This window comes from Capricornis sumatraensis, chromosome 8 (genome assembly GCF_032405125.1).
Source record: "Capricornis sumatraensis isolate serow.1 chromosome 8, serow.2, whole genome shotgun sequence".
Lineage (NCBI taxonomy): Eukaryota > Metazoa > Chordata > Mammalia > Artiodactyla > Bovidae > Capricornis > Capricornis sumatraensis.
Genome location: NC_091076.1, coordinates 86,718,491 through 86,736,331, shown reverse-complemented (window position 1 = coordinate 86,736,331; position 17,841 = coordinate 86,718,491). Strand labels below are relative to the sequence as shown.

Genomic DNA, 17,841 nt, shown 5'->3' with positions numbered 1-17,841 from the left:
CGCGGCACCGGGCTGGGCTGGGCTGAGGCGAGCGCCAGCGCTGCCCGCGCAGGGTCCAGAACCCGAGCCCGAGAAGTGGTCGCCACCGCCATGCGCTGGGTCCGCGCGCTGCTGAAGAATGCGTCCCTGGCAGGGGCACCCAAATACATCGAGCACTTCAGCAAGTTCTCCCCATCCCCGCTGTCCATGAAGCAGTTTCTGGACTTCGGTACGAGTGAGCAGGAGGCGGCTGGCCCCGGGGGTCTGCGAGGGGCGGGAGTGGGGGTGAAGGAGTCGTGGTCATGCAGGGTTAACTCGGAGGCTAAGGGAGGCCGAGTGACAGGGAAGGTTTGCTTGCAAACCTTGGAATCCAGACAGGAAAGAGTTAACGGGGAGGCAGGGGCCAGTTGGGTTTGAAAGGGTTAAGGGCACCCCGGCTGAAGAGACTGGGCTCTTAGGGGGAAGTGGGGGCACTGAGAAGGAGGGGGTCCACGGTATCTTATTGGGTTTTGTGAGGAGTCTTGGGAGAGGAAGGGGCAGTGAGTCAGTGCCGTTGGAGCAGGAGGGTGTATCCAGGCACTGAGGGGTTACTAGGGATTGTCCTGGCGACTCCAAGAGTAAAGGTCAGAGAGGAAAATGGGGGGTGTTGTAGGAGTGACTAGGGGGCATTGCGAGCCTTCGGGAAGGAGACCTGCCCTGGGGGTCTGTTATTGGGAGGGACTCTTTCAAATGAGTCAACAGGAGAGAGGCCCTGACTGGTACACCTCCCCCCACTGAAAGAGCTGGCCCCCAGCTGTCCTGGAGGACAAGGACGCTTGAAGATCAAATCTACTGTGGCCTGGCCGTCTGTCCCCAGCTGGGTAGGGGTCCAGGGCACCATGAAATGGAGTCAGACAGCTTGTACCCATCCTTGGCTGCCCCTGGGTTCCTGGGCCAGGGTCACCTACCACCATTGATCGGGGATTGGGAAGGCTGTGCCAACATGGTGACTGAAAGAGGCATTGTTTGGACAGTGTCCGTTCACACGGAATTTCTATGGTGCCAGCTAGGGACTAGAAGGGGTTGCCCAGGTCTCTCAAGAGTTGAGGAGACAGTGCCTGGCTCAGGTTACAGCTGCGTCACTGATGGGAGGGGGCGGGGAGGTGGCAGCCAGGACACAGGGCATCTGTTGCCCGATTACTTGTTCACCTGCTTCCCTCCGTATTTGAGCTCCCGCCATGTAGGAAAGCTGCCTGAGCCCACTCCCAGCCTCCAGCAGTTGTCTAGTCCAGACTGGACCCCAGTTAACAGAACTGTCACAGCAGGGAGGGACTCACAGTAGAGTGGTCCACTTGGAGTTCAGTGGGTAAAGCAGATCTTCAGAGGGATAGTGACATGCCCTGGGTGACAGAGTTAAAAGCAGAACCTGGACTTAGAACCCAGGTCTCCTGACTCTAGGCCATGACCTCATTCAGTCCTCTACTCACTCTTCATCTTCAAGCCAGACCAAGAATCTAAGTATCTGGGCCCTAGTTCCCCGACCCTGTCTACCTCTCAGGTGGGTGGGCATTAATGTAGGGGCAAGTCTACTGTGGACATAAAGACCACCTGGGCCAAGATGATGCCAGGACCCTATGGCTGCAGTGGTCTGAGCATAGCTTCCCTCAGCCAGGGGAGCTCATCTCAAGATAGGATGGGTTTCCCAGGCTCCTCTGCCCATAAGCCCTGCAAAGTGAGAGTCTACAAGGAGGGAAAGAAAGAGAAGAAGTGAGATAACTTGGGCTAGAGGCAGCACCCAGGGGGCCCAGGGTGGCCCTGTCCCCTGTGGTTGAAGGCAAGCAGGGTTCAGCTGGAGGTGGCGAAAGGACACCACCTCCCTAAGGGTTAGGCTGGGTGGTGTGGCAGCCACTGCATGGGTCAGGAGGGGCCCCTTGTCCTGTGCCTCCTTGTCTTCTTGTCTCTTCTGAACCTTCAGGAAATGAAGTATTTAGTGACCTGACCCCCTTCCCCACCACTAGGAGGTCTTCTGGCTCCAGTGCTTTGTAACTCTTAGGCTCACCTTTCCCTCTCCCTGCAGGGTCCAGCAATGCCTGTGAGAAAACCTCGTTCACTTTCCTCAGGCAGGAGCTGCCTGTGCGCCTGGCCAACATCATGAAGGAGATCAACCTGCTTCCTGACCGGGTGCTGAGCACACCCTCGGTGCAGCTGGTACAGAGCTGGTGAGACCCTTGGCTAGATCCCCATGCCGCCCACTCCATTGTCAGATGCCCGATGCTCCCAGCAGCCTTGCAGGAGGTGGGGAAAGAGGAGAGGCACAGGGGCTTTGAGAGGTAGGGCAGTTCTCACAGTCAAGTGGGAATCCTAGGCCATAGCAGGGACTCAGATCAAACTTCCAGTCTCCATGTCTCTGAGACAGCCCTATACCCCCCACCCTCCATTCTCTGGAAAAGGAAATAATCATTTTCACACCAAAACCCAAATCAGGCTGTCAGCATTTGCCACCAGCCCTGACCCTGAAAATCTAGCACCTGTTGGATAACATCTAGCTGGGGCAACTTTGTGGGAAACAGGGAGAAGTGAATCTTCAAATTGTATAATGCAAACAAATCAGCCTGTTTTGGATGTTGGAAAACACTCAAATGGACACAAGGATGGCACAGTACCAACCCCAAAGAGCTTTAGACGGGCAAAGACCAAAAGTTTATTGCACAGAGCAGCAGTAGCAGAGAGAAATTCTCAGTAAAGTTTACTCAAAAACTTTGTCCAGGGATAAGTATTAAAAACTGAATGACATTAACCAGAAGCCAATCACATGAAGAATAAACAAAAATTTGCTCTGTAACTGGGTGTGTGAGTAGCTAATCATGGTTAATCTTCAGTGGCATGTGTGCAGAAATCTTTTGCCTGTTTTTCTGGCTGTGGCAGGTCTGGTACTACTGTGGCTTCCTTTTTGATTCAGGGTATCCACACCTACTTGGAGCTCAGTGCTGTGTTTAGGTCAGGGAAACAGCAGCAGCAGCTGCTCCTCAGGAGCCCATGATCTCATGGGGAGAATAAAAGGGGCAAGCTTAAGAGCTCCATAGTGGCAGGAGCAGTAAGCTACTGAAGAGTTTGTTTTATTTCAATTAAAAGCAAAATAATATTATTTTAAAATAGCGTTGGTTTCTTCCCCTCGTTGAAGAAGTATGACATGCTTATTTTGACATTTGGAGGACATAAAGAAGTAGATAAAATGTCAACCCCTCTCTTCCACCCTCTAACCAAACATCCAGGTTTTGTGAGTGCCCTTTATTGATGCCCTTCCAGCCTTTTTCTGTGCATGAATGTGCTATAAATGACTTATTCTAACTAAATGAGGATAAAGTAAGGAAAGACCAGGCACATGGTCTGCGCACAGTGAATTTCAGTTAAATCAGAACATTGTGGGGAAGTTGAAATGGAGACAGAGTGGGGGTGACGTGTCACTGGGCCTTATAGGTTGCCTAAGTGAACTTTGACCTAGAAAGGAGGGTAGTGTATTCAGACCAAAGGAACTGCGTGTGCAAAGGTGTGGAGCCAGAAGAGAGCCCGGCTAGGGCATCCGAGCACTCACTTTATGGACAGGGCACTGTTAGTGCAAGTGATGAAGGTGGATTGGGGGACAGAGGGCGGAGCCTGATTTTCATGTGGCACAATGAGGTCACCCCTGACTGGGGCCTATCCCTTAGAGGTCCAAGACCTCCAAGCCAACCGGCATTTCCTGCCATGGGGCAGCGTGGAAGGCATGGGGAGGAGACAGAAGGTGCCATCTGTTCTCTCCATCCCTCCTCCGGCTCTGTCCAGCTGAGTGACCAGGCTGCCTTTCCAGCTGGTCCTTAACTCCAGGACAGGGCTTCTCGGGCCCCTCCTTGGACACTTGTTTCCTTGGACAGTCAGGAGATGTGGGGAGGGAGGGCAGGGAGGTGCTGATTGCCCGTGATGCCCCCAAGGCCCATAGAGCCCCTTCTTTTTAAAAAATATTTATTTATTATGTGCTGGGTTGGGTCCGAGCTGTGGCATGTGGGATCTTCCTTGTGGCATGGAGGATCTTTCATTACGACACATGGATTCTCTACTTGCAGTGCAAGGGCTCAGTAGCTGTAGCACACAGGCTGAGTTGCTCTGTGGCTTGTGGGCTCTTAGTTCCCTGACCAGGGATTGAGCCCATGTCCTTTGTATTGCAAGGCAGATTCTTAACCACTGGCCCATCAGGGAAGTCCCGGAGTCCCTTCTTGAAAATCAGTTACACATCTTGGGGCTTGGCCTGACTTAAATCTTCTGTCAACGCTGGGAAGTAATGACCAGCAGGAGAGAGTGAAGTGAGACAAGAGGGAATGCTTCCCAATGGATGATTCATTTAGAGGAGAGCAGGAGAGGGCAATGGCACCCCACTCCAGTACTCTTGCCTGGAAAATCCCATGGATGGAGGAGCCTGGTGGGCTGCAGTCTGTGCTAAGGGTCAGACACGACTGAGCGACTTCCCTTTCACTTTTCACTTTCATGCATTGGAGAAGGAAATGGCAACCCATTCCAGTGTTCTTGCCTGGAGAATCCCAGGGACGGGGGAACCTGGTGGGCTGCCGCCTATGGGGTCGCAGAGTCGGACACGACTGAAGTGACTTAGCAGCAGCAGACCAAGGTATTGCTAGAGTGTGCTGACACACTGAAGAGACAGCCTGCTGAGACTCTTTCCAGAGAATGGGCATCAACTGCAGCAAGAGAGATTGTGGTCTGAGGGAAGGAAGAACTTCCTGAGATAGACCTCCCTCTCCATAGGAACCCCCTTGCCAGCTTGGATGATGGAGGTGGTGGAGGTAGGCAGTTTCACGAGAGGAAGGGGACAACCTACCAGAGAGCTTGGCAAGAGGGCTACTGGCCTCAGCGACTGATGAGTGAGCAGTAAAACCTTTCCTTTGGAAATGGACAAGACCTGTGCATGTGCTATTGGTAACAGTGGTGGCAATATTTAACATGTGGCAACAGCTAATGGAGTTTCTACTCAGCTGGGGAGAGGTTCTAGGCAGGAATCACTGTGGGCAAGTGGAGAATTCCTATTTCTAAATGAAGGTGGGTGTAGTCGCTCAGTCGTGTCCGACTCTTGTGACCCCGTGGACTGTAGCCTACCAGGCTTCTCTGTCCATGGGATTCTCCAGGCAAGAATACTGGAGTGGGTTACCATTTCCTTCTCCAGGGGATCTTCCCGACCCAGGGATCGAACCCAGGTCTCCCGCATTGGAGGCAGACGCTTTAACCTCTGAGCCACCAGGGAAGCCCTTTCTAAATGAACCTGATGTATTATTTCAACTGGACTGACTTGGGGTCATGGGATCCTATTTTGGAGGTGACTGGAAGGTAAAGGAAAGCCCTGGGTGTAGCACCGGCATGCCTGACTCTGAGGCTTGGCTTTTGTGCCTGCTGGACACTTAACGTTTGGCCAACCACATGGCCCCTCTGAGTCTTGGCTTCCTCATCTGTAAAATGGGTGAGATGCCACTGCTGGATGTGCAAGTACACGGAACGCTACACACGAGTGATGTCTGTGATCTTCTGGCAGCAACACCTTCTGGCCAAAGATAATGTGTTGTGACAGAGGTTCTCTTAAGAGTGTAGTCGTGGCATGGTGGCGGGGCAGACACACCTGGAAGGCCTGCTGGCGATCAGGAGCTGCTCTGAGCCTGTCCTTACTCATTGACCCTTCACAACAACCTTGCGAAGTAGGCCTTTTTATCATCCCTGTTTTGTAGATGAGGAAATTGAGGTTCAGAGAGATTAAGAAACTAGTCTGAGCTCATCAGGTAGTAAGTGGTAGAGCCGGGATTCCAACCCAGGCTGTGTGATTTGGGGGCTATGTTCGCAAAGGAAAGGGAGAGAGCCGTGTTCTGGAGGAGTCAGAGATTTCTAAGCAAAGCAAGTCAGTGGGAAAGTAGATTTTCTTTACAGAGATTGTTTGATGGCTAGCGTTGCGGGGGCCCAGAGGGGTAACCTTGACATCTCGCTGGGGAAAGTGACAGGCTGACAAAGGGCGTGGAGTTGGGGATGTATCTGGAAAATGGAGGGTTGAGTGAGCGTTGCAGAGTAGAATCGAATGACAGTGAGTCACTCCTGTGGCTTTGCAGGGGTGTAGTGGGAAGGGGGCAAGAGTGGGTGCCACAGCACCTTCTCACGAACCTCCCTTGCCTCAGCAAGGTGTGTGGACACCACACCCAGTAGTCTTCGCCCTTGAAAAGAATGACCGCCTCACTGGTTCCGGGCACCCAGGGCCTGCTCTGCGCCAGGCCCGGGGCTGTAGCCAAAACCTGCCATCGAATCCCTCAGCCGTCACCTACGTGCTCAGAGTGGAGGCCGGCCGCCAGCATCGCCTCCTCTGATCTGCTCCTGCTGCTGCGAGGCCCTCGTCACACAGTGGGGCTGGAGAGCAGCGCCATCAGCAGTGGGACCCGGGTCGGCCTGGCTCAGGGCCGCGGCCAGCCCCCCTGCCGCAGGCAGCTTCCAGACACCGACTCGCCTCCACCTCTCCCTCCTCACAGGGCCTTTGCCTTGTTCACAGCCTGGTCCCCAGAGGCTGTGGACACTAGTGTGCACGCACACCCCCACAGGCGTCCAGATTCTCACAGGCTCCCCACTCCTCTGCCCGCACAGCCTGTGCGTGCCTCCTCCCCCTCTGCCAGGTGCTTATTCCGACATCCCTACACCCAGGCTCACCTGCACACACACAGGCACACACGTGCGCCCTGCTCCCACCAAATTCACCCCTCCCCCCTGCCAAATCCAGCTCTGGATTGGCTGGAAAGCCCCAGAAGGCAGGGTCTGGGGCCTCCACATGACTTGGTGTTGGGGAGGGACACTCTGGATGTCACCCAGGAAGTCCCGGGTGGCCTTGGTTGCTGCTGAGGGCGACAGGCCGGGCCTTCCCTAGTGCTGCCCCTTGGCCCCCTGCCTGTTCTGCCAGGCTCAGGGCAGGTGACACGTCTGTCGTCGTGTCACTGCTCCAGACTGTCCATGTCTAAGCCCAGCTCTTTCTCTGACCCTCCAGCCCTGGAGCCAGCATCATGCCCTCCCCAGCATCTGTCCCTTTTCAGGACCCCCGGTGAGGTCTGGCCTGCCGGACTCTTGAGGGGGTTCAGGCCCAGTCACGGTTCCCCTGGAGAATTCTCGTCATCCTTCCTTCTGGGAGTACACCCAGGACCACTCCCCTGATGGAATGTCCCCCAGAGGAAGGCGGGCAGAGATTCTAATCCCTGCTTCACAATCCAGGAGACTGAGGCCTGAATGAGGCTGCAGCTCTCCCGAGAGCCCTGCCAGCTGGTGCTCCCACTGCCAGTCCATCCTGGTGCCCTTTGTTTTACTTCACGCCACCCCCTTGGTGGTTCGTTAGGTAGCCACGGGGGGTGGGGCCAGCAGCGAGAGCGCTCATCCTGTCACCAGCCCCCAGTCCTGGCCTCGCTGGTCAGAGCCCCGTAGTTCCAACCTCCTCCCTCTCTGTTTGCGCCCTGGGTCTTGGGAAGGGGTTCCAGGAAACCTACCCCTCAGCTGGTCTCCTGTCTCTCCTGGTTCTATCTGTTCGCACCTTTGCTTACTTGCAGGTCCTCCTGTCAAATCCCCTCTCCCTCTAAGAATCACATGAGCGTGAAGCTTTCTCTTGGGCATGGGATCCAGGGATCTGGAGTAACACAGGCCTGTGAGAGAGCATTCCAGCTCTGCATGTTGACTTCCTCATCTGTAAAATGGGTCCAGCAGTAGCACACCCCCCACAGGGTCATTGTGGAGGTTGAACTAGAGGAGCACAGAGCAGAGCCCCAGCACAAGGCCAGCACCGGTACATACTGGCCGCCCTCACCATGGACGTCAGCAGCACCCCTGTTAGGACCAATACAGACAGTGAGCACTTGGCCAGGTGGTGTAGACTTGGCATCAGACAGACCTGGGTTTGAATCCCAGTGTGAATGCTTACTGTGTGACCTGAAACATACTATCTGCCCTCTCTGAGCTGATTTCCTTATCTGCAAAAGGGGAGAATAGCACATGTTCAGAGATGAAAGCCCCTTCATAGACTGAGCATAGGTGAGCACTGATGGTCACTGGGTAGGCGTTGACTGTTGTTATTCTCCAGGAATTCTGAGGTGAGGCCGTAGGAGGGCCGCTGTGACTGTCTGCTGGGCACTGAGGATGGTGAGGGGGTTCCAGGGGGAGCTGATTGCCTCTGCTCTCTGGGCTCCGCTACCAGTGACTCTGGCACCTCCTGCCAGGCGCTGTGCTGGGCCCTGTGTGGGGAAGGCAGGCAGCAGCAGCAGGGCTGGGAAAGCCCCATCTGTTCTCCGTGGCTGTCCAGAGCGTGACAGATTCAAACACGGTGTGATTCAGAGCCTGTGCCCAGGGTAACCAGGAGGAGTGTGTCACGTGCCACCTGGGGACTAAGAGGGCGCACTCAGCTGCTGACAGTGTCTGAGCCACTGTTCATAACAAGAGCAAGCATTTAAAGTGCTCACTATTTGCTAGGCACTGTGTTAATTACCACATTTCATTCTCACCAAAAAGCAGTGATAGCAGTAGGTATAATACCCTCCCTTTTTCTGATAAGAAAATTCAGGCCCAGAGAGGTTCCATGACTTCCCAGAGCCACACAGCTCAAAGTGGACAAGCCCAGCCTGGGACTTGCAGAGCCAGCTTCAAAGCTAGCTCTTTCACTGTCTTCTCTACTGGGTTAAGCAAGAGAGGGGAGAGTGGCAGTAGGTGAAGGGAGCAGGGCATTCCAGGCAGAGAGAACCACAGGACCAAGGGGCTGAGCCTTCCTGAGCAGCCAACACTGTATAGTGGCAGGAGCGCTGGAGGCCTGTCTTCTCCTCCCAGCTGCGGAACTGCCTCAGGCCTCATTTGAGGAGACTGTGAAATGGGGCTGATTCCTGCTGTTCTTACGCGTACAGGGGACTTTGGACTATGGTGGGAACTCTTCTAGAGGGACTGTTAGGCCCCAGGGCCCTCCCTGGTCAGACTCTCAGTGGCCCCTCCTTCCTGCCAGCCAAAGTGTTTCTTCCAGAGAGAGGCTGAGCTCTCTGCCTTCCCCAAGAGAGCGAACTGCTGCAGGCTGAGGTGTTGGTAGGAAAGCAGTGGCTCCCTGCCTCCCAGTCCAGTTTGGCAGCATCTGAGCCCCTTCAGGCTCTCCGTGGGCTCCAGCCCCACCCCGTGTCAGAGCTGGGCATGCCCAGTCCCCACCAACTCCCCCCGACCTTGTTTTTCCTACCCACCATTTAAAATCTAGTTCCCTAGGGATTGGGAATTGGATGACAGCTCCTGGTGTCCAGGGTCAGCGTGTGAGGTTGTCTCCTTGGACCTCTGCTCTGTGAGAGTGCTGGGCTGGCCCATGCCATACAGCAGCGACCCTGCAGGCAGACACTAGGTCTGTTTCCATGACGGCTGGGGAGGCCTTGCTGTCACTGCTGGTCTTGGGCAAGGCCCCCTCCCCAGTCTGGCCCTCAGTCTTCTCACCAGGAGCCCTGTGGGTGGGGCGGCCACCAAGCCCCTTTGAAGACTGCTCTTCTGGGACAGCAAAGCAAAGGCCCTCTGAGAACCAACAAATTAGAGGTTTTCTTGCACAGTAAGTTTACTGTGTTGTCGGGGAGAGTCACATACAGATGGAGCAGAGTGAGGAAATTGGTGATGCAGCTTGTCAACCCGTGCAGCCCACTGCATGCTGCCCACTAAAGGTGAAGGTGAAGGTGAAGTCGCTCAGTTGTGTCCGACTCTTTGTGACGCTGTGGACGGTAACCTACTAGGCTTCTCCGTGAATGGGATTCTCCAGGCAAGAATACTGGAGTGGATTGCCATTTCCTTCTCCAGGGGATCTTCCCAACCCAGGGATCAAACCCAGGTCTCCCGCATTGGAGGCAGACGCTTTAACCTCTGAGCCACCAGGGAAGCCCAAAGGCACAGGGTAAAAGTTGGGTCAGCAGATCAGGGGGGCAGGGGCCTGGCCCTGAGCTAAGGTGATGCCCCCTCCCCTCCTGCACAGGTACGTCCAGAGTCTCCTGGACATCATGGAGTTCCTGGACAAGGACCCTGAGGACCATCGGACCCTGAGCCAGTGAGTGAGGCCCTGGCTAGGGCCGGGAGGGCAGGTGTGAGCCGCAGCCCCAGGGGCAGAAATGCCTGTAGGATGACGGAAATGCTCCTGTCCTTGGGGATATCCAGGGTGAGCGGGGAGACAGCCCTCAATCCTGGTGTGTCTGGGGGAGGGGGACCCAGGACCCACCCTGTGGAGCTCCCAGGCTATCAGGCAGGCAGTGGGAGGTCTAGGGAGGCCTTCTGGAGGAGTGGGCTGGGAAGAGTCGAGTGGGTAAAGGCGCTGTGGAGAGAAGGGCAGAGCAGGGAGGGTCTGAGGGTGTCCCAGAGCCCACATCTCCCCGCCTCGCAGGTTCACTGACGCCCTGGTCACCATCCGGAACCGCCACAATGACGTGGTGCCCACAATGGCTCAGGGCGTGCTGGAGTACAAGGACACCTATGGCGACGACCCCGTCTCCAACCAGAACATCCAGTACTTCCTGGACCGCTTCTACCTCAGCCGCATCTCCATCCGCATGCTCATCAACCAGCACAGTGAGCAGGCGCAGGGCCATTCACCGGTCAGAGGTTCACAGGACGTAGAATGCGTGGGAATGAGACTTCGGAGAAGGATGTTTCAGGCCTGCAAAGGTCCAAAACTGGCCTGATTCGAGGTTGTAGGGTCTGGTCAGAGGAGAGAGGGTAGGAGGGTAGGGAGAGGGTGTTAGGGTCAGAAGTGTTAGAAATAGAGGTGGGGTCCTGGAGAGCCAGGGGAAGAGGGAGGGAGCGCTGAGGCACATGGCCCCGCCAACTGCACCCACCATTTCTGCCTGTAGCCCTGCTCTTTGACGGCAGAACCAACCCTGCCCACCCCAAACACATCGGCAGCATCGACCCCAACTGCAATGTCTCTGAGGTGGTGAAGGGTGAGTCGTCCTCACTGTGCCTGGCCCACAGAGGAGCCCCAGTGTACCCCCAAGTTTACCTGGCCAGAGGGTGACCCATTCCCCAGTGGGTGGGGGCCACATCCTCATGGGTTTAATGTTGGTGACACCCACTGTTGATACCAAGAGAATTGCCTGCTGCGGGGAGGCTACCCCATTCCCTGATGACCTCTGCTTCTCCCAGATGCCTACGACATGGCCAAGCTCCTGTGTGACAAGTATTACATGGCCTCTCCTGACCTGGAGATCCAGGAGATCAATGGTGAGTGAATGAGGCTGTGCGTGTCTAAGGGCTGCGGACATGGGAGCGGGAAGTGATGAGGAGTCAGGAAACGAGGGAGAAGCAGAGCTATTACTATATAATTATTATTTATCTAGTAAATATTTATTAAGCAGCAAACACAACAGGCAAGGTCCCTCTTCCCACGGAGCTCACATTCTTGGTGTTGGGGAGGTTGGGGAACGGAGCCTTTAACCAGTGAGTAAATAATAAGCTAATTTCAGGTCATGATATGACAGGAAGGAAACAAAATGAGATAGCCTGACAGTCATGGGTAGGAGGAGCGTATTAGATGGGATGCCAGTTTGGCTATCTTCCTGGAATCCAAAAATGCTTAATTTGAGAGAGAGGTTTTCCGCTCGCTAGCCCCTGAGATAAAATGGTCAAAGCTGGCTATACCCCCTCACGTCCCAGTTCCAGCCTGGCGAAGTTTTGGGAAAGAGGATGTGGAAGGCAGGGCCTGGGAGTTGATCACACCACTTCCCTAAGTCTCCCAGCTGCAGAGGAGGCTGAGAATTTAGTGTCTAGCTGGGCAGTTACATGCTAGTTACAACTTCAGGGGAGGGAGGCATCTGTTACTGAAAGAAGAAAGGGAATGATGGACACAGAGGATGGCTACAGGGTCCTACTTTGGATGGAGTAGTTGAGAAACAGAAGGACCAGTGTGGTGGGTTAGGAGATTGAAGGGGTGAGGGGCGGGAGAGAGAGGCTGGGCATGCAGGGCCCATGGGCTGCAGACGGGAGCTGGGATTTTGAGAAACCATTGGAGGTTTGAGGCACAGTGATGACAGGGTCTGAGTAACATTCTAAAGATTAATTTAGAGGTTGGAGGAGGCAGGAGAGGACCCAGGAAGACCAGTTAGGAGGTCACTGCAGGTTTAGGCAAGGGGAGGGGAAGGCAGCAGAGAGGAAAAGAAGGGGGTGAACTGGATAAACACCTTGGAGGTGGAGGGGTGAGAAGGACCAGAGACCTGGAAGTTACCTCTCTCCTCCCCACCACCCCCCTGCTCCTCAGCCACTCTGGCCTGTGCACCAGAAACCTGAGGCGCTCACGCCTCTATGCCTGGAAGTCGTACTGCCCATATCCTAGTCTTCCCTTAAGAGCCCATTCAAGTCCAGCTCCTCCGCAAAGCCTCCCCAGACCTCCCAGAGAGGAGTTAGGCCCTGCCTGCCGCAAGTGGACCTCTAAATTGCACTGTTTAAATTACTCGGGGGCAGAAACCGAAGGGCGGAGACAGGCCACTTTACTTCCGGATCCCCAGGGTCAAGCCCAGAGCCTTGCACACAGCTCTGGGCACACCTGATGTGAAAGTGAGGTGTGCGTTTCTCTGTCTAGACATGAATTTCTGAGAGGGTAGGGCTGAATTTTATTCAACTTTTTGTCTCCACTTGCCCAGCACAGGGCCTCAGATTCCCTCATTCATTGATCCATTGCACATTTATTGAGCTTCTCCTACATACAGAGCTCTGTGCCAGGCAGGCACCAGGAAGACACTCAGTCCCTAAAACCAAGAAACTCTCCAGGTTAGAGTGATTCTTAGGAAGTAGGATGCTGGTGTCAGGATCACCTGGGTAGCCCCTTCCCCTCTCCCCTGGGTGAAAAAGCTCTCCAGGGGACTCTGGTATCAAGGTGAATGCTAGTAGGCTAGGTATAGCACAGAGAGATAGATACTATTTGAGTGGATAAATGATGAATAGATGGATAGATAAACAGTGGATGAATGGAAGGATGGGTCTGTACTCTGAATGAATGGATAGATGGAAAAGATAGACGTTTGAACAGATGAATAGACTGAAAGACAATTGGATGGTTGGATGGGTAGACAGAGGCATGAATGGATGTTGAACGGACATGATCGATGAATGGGTGGATACTGGATGGATGGATGGACAGACACTGTATGACGGATGGATATTACATGGAGAGGTAAATGGATGAATGGACACTGAATGAATGAATAGATGGACAAACGAATGAGCAGATGGATGGACAGTGGATGGGGGTGGAGTGTGGGTGTTAGGTGCTGGTGAATGAATGCTGAATGGTGACCTCTTGACCATCTCCTGATCTTTGGTCTGGACTTCCCTGGCAGCATCCAACTCCAAACAGCCAATTCACATGGTCTACGTCCCCTCCCACCTCTACCACATGCTTTTTGAACTCTTCAAGGTGAGGAGACCGGGGGATGTTCCTTCGTGAGGGTGGGGGGTGGTTAGGTCCAGGCTGCTCTCACGTAGCTTATCACCTTCTCCACTGCAGAATGCCATGCGGGCAACTGTGGAAAGCCACGAATCCAGCGTCACTCTTCCATCTATCAAGGTCATGGTGGCCTTGGGCGAGGAAGATCTTTCCATCAAAGTACGTGACCCTTGATTTTGAGGGCCCGAGAGCGGTGGTCTGGAAACGTCCCTCCTGCCAGGAGATGGGCTTAGGGAAGACGCTGGGGGTGAGGAAGACCTGAGAAGGTCAGGGATGGGGTGTAGAGGAAACTGAGGTCTAGAGACCCTGACGCGTCCCGTCTCCCCCAGATGAGTGATCGAGGTGGAGGTGTTCCCTTGAGGAAGATTGAGCGACTCTTCAGTTATATGTACTCCACAGCCCCCATGCCCCAGCCCGGCACCGGGGGAACCCCACTGGTGAGCTGGCTTCACTCCAGTTCCCCCCGACCTCCTGAAGAATGCCTGTCAGTCTTCTGGTCTCTTCTTACCAAACTGTCCCTTGTGCCCATCACTCGCTTCCCTGCCTCCTGCGGTGCCTCCATCCTGTAGGCTGTGTGATGTCGGTCAGCTCTTCCGGGTCTCTCCTTGTTCCTCCTCCGTCTCCCCAGCCTGCACCTCCCTACCTATCTGTGGGTGTCTGTCTGTTGCTTTTCCTCAGTTCTCCCTGTCTTCTCTCGCTCTCCACAAGTAACTACCTCTCTCGGCATTATTCAGCTCACCAGCACCTCCGTGTCCATTCCCGGTGGAATAGGCGGGGCTAAGTGTGGGAAATAGAGACAAAGAGGTGCCCAGTGACCTGCGCAGACCCCTGACTACCAGGGCCAGCCCCCTCTCCTGCCCTGCCTGCTGCTCCCCACCCCCGCCCTGCGCTGCAGCCTTCCTCCCCCCACTGGACTGAGTCCCTCTCCCCACAGTCCCCGTCTCGTCTCTGAGCTGTCCCTCTCTCCTGTCCCCTCCTCACCCTGGTGCTGGGAGCCCCCGGTATGACCCAAGCTTAGCCATCCTCACTCAGCATATAGGTCTCTGCAGCTCCAGGGAACCCAGGCCCAGTGTCTCAGAGTGCTCCCTTCCCACCTCCTTGCAGGCTGGCTTCGGGTATGGGCTCCCCATTTCCCGCCTCTACGCCAAGTACTTCCAGGGAGACCTGCAGCTCTTCTCCATGGAGGGCTTTGGGACCGACGCTGTCATCTATCTCAAGGTGAGGGCCCCTGCCTGCAAGGCCTGCCCAAGGGGCCAGGGTGGGTTGCTGACAGGTCAGGCCTATTCTTAGGTTTCTTTTCCACCCCTCCAATCTTTTCCTGATTTCAGACTGAGAATCAGAGCAGAGCTATAGTTCCCCAGCCACCAGGCGCTCCTAAGTTGGCAGGCAGTTTCAGGGAGTCTGTGGTGCATGAATGAGACCCTGTTCTGGGAACCCTTGACTTGTGAGGAAGCATGGAGAACTCATTCAGCTCGGGGCAACGGAGGCCCAGAGCTGGTGACCTTTTTCAAGGTCACACAGCCTGCCTCCTCCCTCTCCCTCCCTGACCTTTAAGTGAACAGCCTTTTTAAACGGGCAGGAGCAAGCCACAGAAGGGACAGTCTGTCATGGGTCTTTCTGGTTTAGTCACCTCAACCAGTGTGGCACCTGGCTGGGCTGACATGTGGGCCATAGTTAGTGGCCACTGGAGCCCACCACTGGGCACGGGTGGTCTGCCAGGGAGTGGGCAAGGTGCAGGAAAGCAGGAGAGGCTGACCCTGATGCCCCTCAGGCCCTGTCCACGGACTCAGTGGAGCGCCTGCCTGTCTACAACAAGTCAGCCTGGCGCCACTACCAGACCATCCAGGAGGCCGGCGATTGGTGTGTGCCCAGCACGGAGCCCAAGAACACGTCCACGTACCGTGTCAGCTAGGAGCTACCCAACTCACCTACACCCAGGAGAATGGACTGCTGTCGCTGGGTCCGGCCACTGTGGTGACCCTCCCCATTCCCCGCCCCCCCAGGTGCAGGAGGCTCTCCCTGTTGACCAGCTTCTGTCTCCTTGGAAATCACTGCAGTGAGCAGTCTGTGGTGGCCCCTAAGTGCCAATCTCTTGTCTCCATGGAGACCCCTTGGTGGCCTCCCTGGGTCCAGTCTCTGTGGGCAACGCCTGAGGGTTGGAGGGTGTCTCCATCCTGATGGGGTGTTCCAGAGACACGTTTCCATGGCAGTCTTCCTCTCTGAGCCCAGAACTGCCACTTCTCTGCCAGGGCCCCTAGGTCCCCTCTCTGCCCACCACAGCCCTGGCCTTCCAAGTGGACGCCCCTGCTTGCCTTACTGTCCTGGCCCATGCCAGTACCCTGGCACTGGTCTGGTGTCAGTGTTGGGAAGGGGCCAGGTGCCTGCCACATCTGGGGTAGTGGGAGGGGACCCCTGGTGGGGGATCTGGTCCTATAGTCTCTCCCTCCTCTCTAAGGTCAAAGGTAGGAGGGAGGGGTTTCTCACCTGGGGCTCACCCCTAAAGCCGAATAATCTGGGAGGACACAGAGGTCAGCCACCCAACCTCTCCTCCCTGTAGGTAACCCCAGCAATGTTTCTGCCACCTGCCAAGCCCTTCCCCTGCATGTCCTCATGTGCATACACCTACCCACCACCCATGGCCCCCCGAGCTCCAGACCCCAACTCCCACTGTGCCTGGACATGCGTGTGCTTGGGGTGGCTTTCTCCCTAGAATGTTGTGTGTATATAGCTAGTTTTATAGCCCCGAATGCCCCTACCCTTCCCCTTAGCACATAGGGGGTTAAAGTTGTGTGCTCCTCCCAGTGGCTATGATGGTGACAGTGACATCTACAGTAAAGAGGAGATAGAATGAGACTGCGGCCCATCTGCTTTCCTGGGGGAGGGAGATTCTGTTGTACAAATGGATGCAGACTGCAGTCCCTGTGATCAACACGTGACATGCTCAGGACAGACCCAGTGCATGCCAGCTACAGCAGTGGACACAGCCGTCCGTTCAGAACACTTGACAGTGCAGCACCCAGTGACAGACCTGTGGCCCTGCTGCACTCAGAGCCCAGCCCAACCCCCAGCTGGGGCAAACAGGAAGGCCACTGGCACATCATAAGCGTTTATTGAGAGAATCTAAGTGCCGCCTCCCCCTTCACATGCAGGTGGGCGCCCAGATAGCTCCTGATGGCTTCAAGGACTTGGGAGCTTTCCATCCTCCCCACCAGCCCCTCTGGGGCCCAGGTGGTACTAGTGCCCCCATGTCCAGTCCCCCCTCTGAAGCCCCTCTCCCAGCACAGACAGCAGGAAGGAAAAAAGAATTGAGACCCAGAGAACAGGGGTCACAGCCACAGCCCTTGGGCTGGAGTGAGGGGAGTGGGTGTATGGGGGCCTGTCTGCTGCTCCACGCTGGTGGGAGGAGGTGAAGGGAGGTTTCTAGTCTAAGGCCTCTGACCTTACTGCAAACTCTGGCCAGTGCTGCGAAGGCTGGCCAGCACCATGCCTGGACATGAACACACTCACCCTAGAAGGACAGACACCTTCCCTGGGCTGCTGGGATGGCTTCCACCCCCACCCAGGGAGCGGGCCCCACCCCTCCTGTCTGCCAGTTCTGGAGCCCACAGAGGCCCTGATAAGAACCAGGACAGGTTGGGGAGGGCTGATGAACCTTTCAGTTTAGCAGCTTTCAGGGGGCCTCCCAGATTTTGCCTCTCTGCCTGGCTGGGATGAGAATTCACCAGTTAAGGGCCATCTAGGTATTGATGGGGGTGTCATTTGTCCCCCCCAGTTCCCAAGTTTGCCATCTTCAGGGAGGTTCCAGGTGGCCTCTGCAGGAGCAGCAGAAGTGGGCCCAACTTGGAGAGTCGGTCAAAACCCAGGCTTTGTGTGGGCCTCAGGATGGCCAGACCTACAAGGGCATCATCTTACCGCTGAGAACCCCCCTTCCTTCTAAAGCTCTTGCAAAGATGACGCAGGATAATCGGGCTGCCTTCTCTGCTCTCCTGTTGAGGAGTGCAGACTGGGAGTTTACTTCGAGTGCAACTTGCTGCAGGCCCACCAGCCTCCTGCAGAGCTCTTGACATACAGTCACCTGGGAGAGCTGGAAAGGAACTACTTTATCCACCTGCTGCTGCAGAGAGGCTCAGCCCATATCTCTGAGCCCAGGGCCTCTGGAAGGTATGCAGGCCTCCTAGTTCACTGGCAGCCCCAGGACCCCCATGGCCTGAGGGAACAGGGTCAGAATTACTCAGGCACCTCTGGGCTCCCTGATTTGCTTCAGCCCTGGCCTCTCTGCCCATAATCTGCCACTTCCCCAGGAACTTTGTGCCAAAAAGTCCTTGCAAGGGGATTTATTACTGGGTCCTCTCCCCTGGGTCTCTCTCTCTGAGGGATCTGGGTCCAGACAGATGACAGGGTGA

At 55.5% G+C, this 17,841-nt stretch overlaps 1 protein-coding gene across 2 annotated transcripts; it reads left to right on the top strand.

Moving 5' to 3' along the window:
* On the top strand, nucleotides 1-16,255 carry PDK2 (pyruvate dehydrogenase kinase 2). 2 transcript variants are annotated; one of them, XM_068976260.1, is made up of 11 exons: nucleotides 1-208; nucleotides 2,036-2,177; nucleotides 9,983-10,054; nucleotides 10,385-10,569; nucleotides 10,851-10,940; nucleotides 11,143-11,220; nucleotides 13,332-13,408; nucleotides 13,499-13,597; nucleotides 13,768-13,875; nucleotides 14,543-14,656; nucleotides 15,210-16,255. In XM_068976260.1, exons 1-11 carry the CDS (start codon nucleotides 91-93, stop codon nucleotides 15,348-15,350), a joined length of 1,224 nt encoding a protein of 407 aa, XP_068832361.1. In that variant the 5' UTR covers nucleotides 1-90; the 3' UTR covers nucleotides 15,351-16,255. The 2 variants fall into 2 exon arrangements, with proteins under 2 accessions (XP_068832361.1, XP_068832360.1); XM_068976259.1 differs by lacking the exon at nucleotides 13,768-13,875 and having other exon boundaries at nucleotides 7-208.
* The last annotated feature ends 1,586 nt before the right edge of the window (nucleotides 16,256-17,841 follow it).

Coding starts and splice junctions, on each gene's coding strand:
- PDK2 (XM_068976260.1), top strand. CDS start 91: ATGCGCTGGGTCCGCGCGCTGCTGAAGAATGCGTCCCTGGCAGGGGCA. Junction 11,221..13,331: donor GGAGATCCAGGAGATCAATG/GTGAGTGAATGA, acceptor CTTCCCTGGCAG/CATCCAACTCCAAACAGCCA. Junction 14,657..15,209: donor ACGCTGTCATCTATCTCAAG/GTGAGGGCCCCT, acceptor GATGCCCCTCAG/GCCCTGTCCACGGACTCAGT.